This window comes from Saccopteryx leptura, chromosome 3 (assembly GCF_036850995.1).
Source record: "Saccopteryx leptura isolate mSacLep1 chromosome 3, mSacLep1_pri_phased_curated, whole genome shotgun sequence".
Classification (NCBI taxonomy): Eukaryota; Metazoa; Chordata; class Mammalia; order Chiroptera; family Emballonuridae; genus Saccopteryx; species Saccopteryx leptura.
Genome location: NC_089505.1, coordinates 303,165,440 through 303,176,517, shown reverse-complemented (window position 1 = coordinate 303,176,517; position 11,078 = coordinate 303,165,440). Strand labels below are relative to the sequence as shown.

The following is an 11,078-nucleotide window of genomic DNA, read 5'->3' as shown; positions in this document are numbered from 1 at the left end:
AATCAATGAACAACTAAGGTGTTGCAACAAAAAAATAATGGTTGATGCTTCTGTCCCTGTCTATCCCTCTCTCTGACTCTCTGTCTCCGTAAATAAATAAATAAATAAATAAATAAATAAATAAATAAATAAATAAATAAGGGTCTCCTGGAAGAGCCCATTGCCACTCAAAGACTATCCTCCACACACATGCTACTATCTTTACCAGGTAAGAAGGCATTTGAGAATAAAGTACAGAAATGTTTTATCAAGCACATAATACAAGATAATCTGATAAAAGAGTCCCCATTTCTGTCTTTCTCTCTTCCCTCGCACTTCCTGCTCCAGTCAAGTGTCCTCAGTTATTTCTACCTACTAGCCTCAGATCAACCTAGACAGAAAGTAGTATATGTATATATAATTGATAGGTTCTCAGGCCCTCATCCCACCTCCTGTTTAGCTCTTTTGCATATTGGAGTTGCAGGCTGGGTTAGTAAGAACGATTTTCATAGTTGTTTTTTTTAAAGATTGATAATCTTTGCAAGGTTGAAGTATGCTATATATTTTCTTTCTGCTATATATTCTACCAAATATTTCATTGCATAGCGACCTCTACTGGGAAGAATATCACAAGGGCTGACAAAATAAGCCAATTTAGTGAGTTTAGTCAAGGCATTGTTTGATTTAGCAAGGCAATGCTGGTCAAATCTGTTGTGTAAAATTGTTACAAACCAAATGTACTCTGAATATTTTTATTTTTAAAAAGATTTTATGAAATATTTCAAACTTATGAAGTACAGAGAATAAAATAAACGCATACCTGCCACTCAACCTTATCAAATCTTAACATTTTGCTGTATTTACCTTAGATCTTTTTTGCATAAAACAATATACAGTATATATATATGCTGTATATTTTCAAATATATATATATATTTGAAAATATAAAAAAGCCCCCGCTAGACGGGCCAGTAATTGGTTCGTGCTGTAGGAGGCAGCAAGTTTAGGCCAATCAGAAGCCAGGTTCAAGCCCATCGTGGTGATTGGTGAATTCACGGCGGAAGAGCCCTTTTGGTCACCGCCTCCGCCCTCCAGCACGAACCAATCGCAGCCCGGCGCTCGAAGTGGCAAAACCCGCGCCAGCTATTGAACATGGCGGGATGCGGTGCTGGAGCGTTCCCGAGCTGCAGGGGCCTTGCAGACGGGGCGGATGCGGGCCCCTCGGAGGAGCGGCTGTGGGAAATGGCGAGAGATGATCAGGAGCAGTTTGACTTCCAGATTGAGATGGGGGTCCCCGAGAAAGAAAAGGACGCGGGCCTGGTGGCGGAGGCCGAGGCGGTAGCTGCCGGCTGGATGCTGGATTTCCTCTGCCTGACTCTGTGCCGGGCCTTCCGCGACGGCCGCTCCGATGACTTCCTGCGGGCCCGAGACAGCGCGGAGGGTGAGTGCCGGGCTCCCGGGCGGGAGGCTGCGCGGCGGAGCGGGAGTGGGCGGGAAGCCGGGCGGCTGGCGGCGGGGGCCTGGCTGGCAGCGCTGTCCCCCTAAACGACCCGCAGGACAGCCTGGGGACCGCGGCTCGGGTGGAACCGTTGGCTGGAATCTCACATCCTCCTACTGTGAGCTCAGTTTTTCTCCGATTCTGTTTTTCTGAGAAAAGTAAGAATAAGACCCTCTTTAGAGGTGATACGGGATTAAATGAGTTAAAATGTACAAAAGCGCACCTAAGGCGGTGTCTTAATTCCTTTTCTCTCTTTTGGCGCTTATCTCGGTTTTTCTTTGGACTCAGGTGTTTTCAGTTACCTTGTGAGCTACCTCATTCGGCCTGTAGCTCAGACCTGAGGGCTTCAGAGTCCAAGTCACTGTCTTGAAATCTGCTGCCTAGACATTTACAGCCCGTGACTGGTGAACAAAGACATAAATCCATAGAGAAGACCAGCCTGGCTTATTGAAAGGTACCAGGAAGATGTAGTCCGTTTGCCTGCGCGCATCAAAGCCCATTACGACAGGTTTCTTTTTATAAAGTGGCCCAAGCCCAAAGACAGATGAGCTTAATGCTCAGAGACCTGGCTCCGGATGGCTTCCAGGGGATGGGTTAGATAGGGGAAACATTTTTAACCGTGGTAGCTAAAGGAGGTAGGGTCCTGGGCTCTATTTGACTTGTAGGTGCTTGTAGAGGGTGTTTGAGGAGTGCAGCTGGTCCTGATGTCAGCCGAGCTTGGGTTCCTCTGGTTTCCCTGCTTTTCTGGGCCTGGAGCTGAAACACACTGGAGGCCTAGCTCTTATCTCTACTTTGACTGAAACTCTGTTTTTGTGGTCAGTGCTTTGTTCCTAAGGTTATTTGGCGATGACCACAGCCTCATTGTCCTGGCGGCTTAATGATTAAGGGAGTGGAGTACAAGGGAGAAGGTGAGTGAGGTGCTGGGTGAAGCCAGTTTTTGTTTTTGTTTTTCCTCCATGTGTCAGACTCTCCATTATCCAGATGGTCAGGGCCAGAATGCTGAATGTAAACAAGCTTCTCTTCTCTCTGCCATCTGAAGATGCAAATATGACATAGCAGCCACATCTGCAGCACTTCTAGGGGCAGTGAGGCCAGTTTGAAACACAAGAAAAGAAAGGAGAAAAGATCCTATTCAAGAAATGAAGACAGATGCTCTGGTATTTATTGCAGAATTAGCACTCAACTTATTGCAGCTAGATGTAGCCCAAGCTAGTGTGTTTTTTTCCAACATAGTATTTAATAGAAAATTAAATAGTTAAGAAACCCATATTGACACATTTCATTTTCATGCCAATCCCATGAGTTAGGCAAATAATCTTAGTTTATATAGAGAAGTAAATTGTTAAGCAACCTGAAATATTGACAGCTTTTAAACTCTTTTAAGGGAATTCCCAGACCCATACGTTATGATCCAATTCAAGAACCTTTCCCCATTCCTTAAGTGTGGGCTTTTCATGGAGATTTTCTTCTGAAGAATACAGTATGGAAGGGGGAGAGAGTAATTGTACAGTAGAGAAATCTGACAAACTACCTCATCTAGGTAATAATCAAGGTCACCATCAATAGTGATTGTTGACAGTATGTCCTTGATATGACGAAAATGGAACTACCTCTATGGTCTTCCTCACCAAACCCCTTAACCCCAGTCTAATCATGAGGAAAAAAAAAAAATCAGACAAATAAGGCAATCTGAATAATGCATGAACCTTAGGTAGTATATCAATGTCAGTTCATTAATATATGCCATACTAATGTAAGATGTTAATAGTAGGGGAAACTGGGTGGGAGGGTATGTGGGACCACTACTGTCTTCACAATCATTCTGTAAGTTTATAACCATTCTAAAAAATAAATTCATGAAAAACATAAAACCCCTTTTCAAGGTTCTAGCTCAAGACCCAAGAAATAATCTAGGCCACTTCCATTTTATTCAAGTTAAGGGTACAGAAACCCAGAGAGAGGAAACTTTTTCAAGTTGCACTGCTAATCAGTGGAACATAAGCAAATTGTGAACATAGCTTTGCCCCTGTATTCCAATTTTTGACTGAAAGGACTCCCTTTCTCTTATAGAATTTCTTTTACTATACTTTTTAATATTGTAAAAATATACTACTTGAAGCTTTCGAGAAAATTCTTGGTTCTTTCATTCCAACTTAGAATTGTTCTCATACCCTCTCTCTTAGATGATGCCTTTTCCAGGTTACTTCTAACCTGTCTCCTACCATGAGAAGCAGTGTGGGGCTGTGATTAAGAGTATGGACTCGAGAGTAAATTGTCTGAATTTGATTCCTGGCTCTGCAGCCTCATAGCTGTAAGACCTGAAGCAAGTACTTACCCTTTTGTTACATCAATTTCCTAATTGTAAAATGGCGATAATAGTAGTGTTTACCTGATAAGGCTATCGAGAGAACCAAGTGAACTGACATGTATAAAGCAAGGTTTCCCAACCTCAGCACTGTTGACGTTTTGACCTCCTAATTCTTTGTTCTGTGTAGGCACGAGGTGAAGTGGGGGTGGGGCTGTCCTGGGAATTGTAGGATGTTCAGTAGCTCTCCTGACCTCAACCACTTGGTGCTGTTAGCATTCCTTCCACTCATGACAAAAGGCTTCAGACATTGCTAAATATTCCTTAAGGCACAAAATCACCCCCACTAGAAAATGCCTGGTGTAATAAAGTGCTTAGAGTAGTGCCTGGTGTTAAAATAAGTGCTCAAATATAGTTATTGTCACTGGTCTTTAGATCTTCTCTAATGTATTTTTCTGTCAGAAGTGTTTGAAGTCACAGGTATGGAAAAAGCAAGTAGGCAGGTTCAGTCAGAATAGGTTTATATTGTTTTGCTTTTTGCTGAGCAGGTAGGAAGACCAATTTGTGTCTTTGACTAAAACCATCGTGAGGGACTGGGACAGGCTGGCTATCTCATTATTCAGTCATCAGTCCCTAATGCTGGCTAGAAGGAGGAGGTGTTCAGGAAATGTTGAATGTGTTGTTTAAATTTTATTTAAATTTTGTGCTGTCTTTGAAGCCTATTATATATGGCTATATTTGACTCAGATAATTGCTAGTATAGTGTAAGATTATGGCATTTTAGAATTGAAGAAGTTTACTTATTTGTCTTATCTGCTTGGAGGCTTCAGGACTGGTGTTTTTTGGGTTGTTTTTTTTTTCCCGGTTTTTGCATACACCTTGTAAGCCCTAGGTGTGAAGTATAATAGTACCTTTAGGTCTTGAAACACAATTTCCTCAGAGAAGCCTTCCCTGATATAATGTTTGTTATATGCTTCCCATAGCCTTCTATACTTAGCTTTTTCATTTCCTCCACATTTTACTTTAGTTGTTCAGTCATTTGTCGTTCACTGCTACAGGGTTATAAGCTCACCCAGATCCAGGATTATGGCTTACCATTGTATAGACTCACTGGCTAGTGGGACATCTGGTTGGGCATTCAGATATTAGGGAAATAGTATAAACAAATGTGTTTTTTAATGCCCTGGCTGGTAAAATATAGCTTTGTAAACTGAACAGACTCACACTTAACTGAAACCTTGACAGAAACAATATAAAATTTTTCCTGTAATATTAGGAATTTTAAGGACTAAAACAAGCTTCCAGATAATGACTTGACACATTTATAATTTGAATCTAAACTTCCCTTTTTGTTAGTTTAGCGTGCTACCTGTGAAAGTGCTTTTAAATATTATTCTACATGTTAAACATGTAGTTTTATTTTAGTGTTTATTGCTGTTTTTCTGATTTTTTCAAAATTATAAATGAAAGCATATGGCTCTAAATTTATTGTAATTTTTGCATGATGTTTATAATATGTTTTCTCAATAAACCACATAAGCACTGTTTGGTCAGGGTTTTTGGTTTTGGTTTTTTTAATGTTTTAATATTCACTTTTTTTCAGCTATTATTCATGGATTACCCAGTCTGACAGCTTATCAGTTGAGAACTGTATACATTTGTCAGTTTTTGACAAGAATTGCAGCAGGAAAAACCCTTGGTAAGGAGGTGTTTTTATCTTATATTGGGAATATTGCAGTCTATGTGTCAAGGTGAGGCAGTGTGGAGAAGCAGATAGAAGCTGCTTTTTGTTGATGAGGATTTGCCCACATGTATGAGTCATGGACAGCTCCACACAAGCATGGCTGAAGCAAGTGAAAGAAATCCAGTCCATTTTCTTAGAGCATCCGCTTCTGCTGCTGCTGCTGCTGCGGGGTTCCCTGCTCCACAGACTCTACAGTGGAGCTTCTCATGTAAATTTGTGTGGTGACTTTTGTGGAAGCCTTTTGCTTGAACTTCACTTATTTATATAAAGGAATCTGGTTTATAATTATGGTATCTTTCTCCCCTGTTCCCAAAGTTCATTTTAGATTGTAAGGGGCATTCCTAATTCAGTTTATCAACAATGACTGATATTACAACATGGTCATTTAAAGGACCTTTTGATGCAAAATAATTACATATTGATATTGTAATTATCAAGGTTTATAAAAGACTTTCCCAATATTCCCAAGAAATAGGCAGTACTTACATGAAACTGCTTACTTACTGACATGTTGTATTACATAAAATCCCAGTGTGGCCCTGGCCTGTTGGCTCAGTGGTAGAGCGTCAGCCTGGCGTGCAGGAGTCCCAGGTTCGATTCCTGGCCAGGGCACACAGAAGCACCCATCTGCTTCTCCACCCCTCCCCCTCTCCTCCTCTCTGTCTCTCTCTTCCCCTCCCGCAGCCGAGGATCCATTGGAGCAAAGTTTGCCCGGGCACTGGGGATGGCTCTATAGCCTCTGCCTCAGGTGCTAGAATGGCTCTGGTTACAACAGAGCAACGCCCCAGATGGGCAGAGCATCACCCCCTGGTGGGCATGCCGGGTGGATCCTGGTCGGGCGCATGCGGGAGTCTGTCTGACTGCCTCCCTATTTCCAACTTCAGAAAAATACAAAAAAAAAAAAAAAGAAAATCCCAGTGTGTTGGCCACTCTCATGGCCCTCACTAGTCCAGCTCTGGCTCATGTATGCTTTGTGTTGGGGTGAGGTTCAGTCTGGACTCAGTGCCAGGCCCACCGATGGATAGGACTAGAGGCAGAGAGACGGAATGGATGTGAGGGAGACGGTAATCTGGTCCTGGGCTGAAGAAGAAAACAGGCTGATGTGGCCACAACTGGAGAATTTCTGACCATGCAGACCATAAGTTAATGTGCTTGTTAACAAGTTGTTTTACAATTAAATGTGAGAAAATACTCTAAAGTGCCCGGCTATGCTTCACATATAGCAGTTGTTCAGTGTATCTAGTTTCTCCCCCTACCTTTGCTCCCCCAAAAAGGGTGGAGAAAATCCAGACATTGTGTGTCGTCCCAAATTTAATCTTGAAATTCACCAGGATCCTGTTTTAGGTGTGTCTTTTTTTCCTTTTTAATTGAATTTATTGGGGCGACACTGGTTAACAAAATACATATTTTAGGTGCACGATTCTACAACACATCATTAGATATAATAGGCCAGTTTAGTTATCAAGAATAAATATATTTTACTGTAATAGACTTAAGCAAGACAGCATTTTAAATTTTATTTTAATTTCTATATTGGATTTTCAACTATACACAATCTTCTGCATTTTTTCTAGTGGTTACTTAACAGCAGCACTGCCTGATAGAAATGTATTGTGAATCTTGTGTGTAACAGGAAGTTGTATAACAGCTACGTAAGTAAAGTAGGAAAATGAAGGGCTGAACACGATGCCCCAACAAATGACATCCAGAGAACAGCAGGTGTAGTGTGCTGTATCAAAGTAGACTTCAAGACAAAAGAGGTACCAGGAGACAACAGTGGACCCTTTACCATGATGAAGGGGACAATGCATTAAGTAAATTAGAAAAAAGTAGGTGGGATATAATTTAACCCAATATTTCTAAAATAAATGTGTCAACATTCTCAACATATTAGTATATTGTAAAACATGTTGATGAGATTTTTTACCTCCTTTTTTTGGTGGTTTTTTGTTTTGTTTTGTTCTGTTTTTTTGCAGTAAGTCTTTGAAACCTAGTGTGTATTTCATGCTTAAAACACATCTCAGTTAGGACTGGCCATATTTTAACTGCTCAGAAACTGCATATGACTGGTGGCTACCATATTAGCTTTAGTCTCCCGCCACACAGAGCTTTAAAATATGGCAAACGTGCCTGACCAGGTGGTGGCGCAGTGGATAGAGCTTCGGACTGGGATGCAGAAGGACCCAGGTTCGAGACCCGAGGTCGCCAGCTTGAGCGCGGGCTCATCTGGCTTGAGCAAAAAGCTCACCAGCTTGGACCCAAGGTCGCTGGCTCCAGCAAGGGGTTACTCGGTTTGCTGAAGGCCTGCGGTCAAGGCACATATGAGAAAGCAATCAATAAACAACTAAGAAGTCGCAACGTGCAACGAAAAACTAATGATTGATGCTTCTCATCTCTCTCCGTTCCTGTCTGTCCCTGTCTATCTCTGCCTCTGTAATAAAATAAAAAAAAATAAAATATGGCAAATGTTTTGAAGAGGAAATGTTGGCTTCTCCTTCATTGGGACTTTATATCTCTCTTTTTAAAAAAAATGATTTTAGAGAGAGAGAGGAGTGGGAGAAGAGAGAGAAATAAAAAAAAAATTGATTTGTTGCTCCACTTATTTATGTACACATTGGTTGATTCTTGTATGTGTTCAATCCCCTGCATGACATGGGATCGAACCCACAACTTTGGCATTTCACGGTGAACATCTGCATCTCTAGGAGATTCCCCTACCTTTCCACCCAACTTTTTCCACTGCCCCAGAACTCGGCAAATGTCCTGTGGGCGAAAATACCCTGTGTTTTCAGTTTTCCTTTCCAGCCCACCAAACTAGCCCCAAGAACACCACCAGAAGCTTTTCTCGTGTCTCTTACCCCCAGTAAGCTCTCCCTGCATGGAGTAGACTGGATCCTCAGCCTGAACAGCAGACGAGTGCAAGGAAGAAAACAGCTATGGCCGTCAGCTCACTGCAGGACTCTCGCGCGAGCTGTAGCTCATCAAGTTCTCATTGCTGCCACAGCTGCCCCATGCCTGGAGCAACATAACTGCAATTTATCCCATTTTTTCTAGTTGCAGTGAAAGTGTCTTACCTGAAAGTGAAGGTCTACACTATAAATTTTTTTAAATTAAGATCTAATGTCATTTTTTCTGTGTCTCACAGTTGTAAGAAGGAAGGTAGATTAGTGAGAAGGGTTAGATAATGTCAGTCAGGAAGACTTACTAAGGAAGATGAGTATGAACAGAAAGCAAGCAGCTGTGAAGTGAATAAGCACGAAGTGTTAGGGCAGTCGCCTTTTGCACTTTGATTTCACTGCTTTGCATGTACTCTGTTCATACCAGCCATCTTGTTATTCCTGAAACACATCTTTGTTGAGACACAGTAAGTAGTTTTTTAGGGTTCTTCTGGTGTCTGCTTATACCACTTGCTAGCTGTGTAATCTCTGTAGATGTCAGGTTTAATAACAAGGTTAATAATACTGTGTACTCTGATAAATTATGGACAAAGGAGCTACTGCATGTTAAGTACTTAGCACAGTGCCTGACACATAGTAGGGCCTCAATAAATGTTAACTAGGAGTGTGCATATTTTTGTGCACCTCTGCCTTCTACTCTTTCATCTTCTGAAATGTTCTCTTCACTTGACTATCTTCTCTTTATTCTTTTCTTTTTTTCTTTTTGCTCTAGAGAGAGTGAGAGGGACAGGAAGAGAAAGAGATGAGAAGCATAAACTTGTTGTGTCACTTTAGTTGTTCATTGATTGCTTCTCATAAGTACCTTGATTGGGGGGCTCTAGCCAAGGCAGTGAGTGACATTGGGCTTCAAGCCAGCAATTTTGGGTTCAAGTCAGTGACAGGGAATCATGTCAATTATCCCATGCTCAAGCTGGTGACCCCACACTCAAGCTAAGATGAGCCCGTGCTCAAACCAGCAACCTTGGGGTTTCAAACCTGGGACCTCAGTATCCCGGGTCGATGCTGTATCCACTGTGCCACCACTGGTCAGGACTCCATTCTTAATGTCATAGTTAGGATAGTTTCTCTTTCATGAAGGGTTCTCTTCTAGTAACCCTTAGAGCTCTGTGCATCAAATACACCAGCCTCTCCTAGAGAGCTCTTAGAAAAGAGATGCATGGCCTCTACCCTGTACTAATGAAGTCAATCTCTGGGCTCCTCAGATGATTGTGAGGTATAGGTAGGGTTGAAAACCACTGCATAATATAAGGCAAATGTAGGTTTACAGTTGTGAGTATGCAAAACAGTTTATTCATGTATTATTATTTGTTGGTTATATAATTTTTCATAAAAACAACTGTAAACTGACTTTCAACCATCCTATATAGTTCTAGTAAAGTACCAGTTAGATTGGTTTGTCTTCATGTCTTCCTTTGTAGCTAGCATGTATGTTCTATAAGGGCAGAAACTTTCTTCTTCATGTTTGTATCCTAAAAACCTACCACAGAGCCATAAAGACATTTAGAATATGAATAAACATTTTTATATCTAAAAAGTTGATTAAACAATCAGGATAGAACCCCAGGAAATAAAGTAGGAAAGGTTGAATCTGCTGATATTAAATTGCACAGTCCCTCTAATTTTACAAAGGAAAAAAGGATAAGCCATTTACAATCCTCTTGAGTATGTTTATTTTTACATAGTTGCTGTGGAACTACTAATGTACCAGGAACTATAGGGATTGAGAGGAATATAAGGAATATACTATGTTGTTCCTGTACTCAAAATTAGAAATACAGTCATGCTTTTTAGAGTCAGGTTTTCTGCCTTCAAGACTTAAATGTTTATAGGACTGTTCAGATAAGTATAAAAGACTGCAAAGCGTGACAAATAGGAATGGTGGAATTTCCCAACACTTAGCTAGAGTAACAAGGGTTTCAGGAAGGTAGAGTTTGCTCTAAACCTAGGAAGATTGATGGATTACATCAGCATGTGAAAATAGTATTCTAGACAAAACAAAATCATTAGTTATGAGAGGAATAAACTAGTTTACCTGGATAGTATAACTTTTTTTGTTGTTTTTATTTATTTATTGCCTTTTGAATAGTAGAACTCTTGATTTCCATGCTTAACTCCGCAAACGTGCTTCTCACCCAGGCTTCCCATGTTAGTAAGTGGCAGCACCATTTATCCAGTTGTTTAAACCTGAGAGTCCCTGGTTTTCCCTCACAGTCTACATCCAACAGCAAATCCTGTTTGTTCTACATCCAAAGTTCTGAAACAGGTGTTTACTTCCCACCTCCATCATCTCTGATGACATGCATCCCACATGTCCACTGCTCTTAGCAGACTGGCCTCCTGTCTGTCTTTTGAAAACCAAACTGCCACTCGGGGGACCTTAGTCCTTGCTGTGCCCTGGGGAATGTTTTCTGTAGATCTCTGCTGCTTCTGCTTCACATTATGCTGACCTCAGCTCCTGTTACTTCCCCAGAGAGGCCTTCCCTAACCACCCTACTTGAGGGTCTCTCCCGCATCACCTTGATTCCTAGTACCCTTTCTTCCTTACTAGCACTTATTACTCTGACATTAAATTGTTTGTCTTTGCCATTAGCATTC

General features: G+C 41.3%; 1 protein-coding gene and 1 non-coding gene across 4 annotated transcripts in view; one reads left to right on the top strand and one right to left on the bottom strand.

Moving 5' to 3' along the window:
• The first annotated feature begins 1,120 nt into the window (after positions 1-1,120).
• The window catches only part of TERF1 (telomeric repeat binding factor 1), a 37,180-nt gene continuing 27,222 nt past the window's right edge, over positions 1,121-11,078 (top strand). The window contains exons 1-3 of one of the 3 annotated variants that reach the window (XM_066378885.1): positions 1,294-1,420; positions 2,298-2,385; positions 5,386-5,481. In XM_066378885.1, coding sequence (XP_066234982.1) covers positions 2,355-2,385; positions 5,386-5,481 — 127 coding nt within the window. In that variant the 5' untranslated portion in view covers positions 1,294-1,420; positions 2,298-2,354. Of the gene's footprint in view, positions 1,421-2,297; positions 2,386-5,385; positions 5,482-11,078 lie in introns of all 3 variants that reach the window. The other 2 variants (XM_066378883.1, XM_066378884.1) reach the window with 2 other exon arrangements.
• On the bottom strand, positions 2,435-2,564 carry LOC136401650 (small nucleolar RNA SNORA17). The gene has a single exon (XR_010750667.1). It is a non-coding gene; the product is annotated as a small nucleolar RNA SNORA17 (small nucleolar RNA).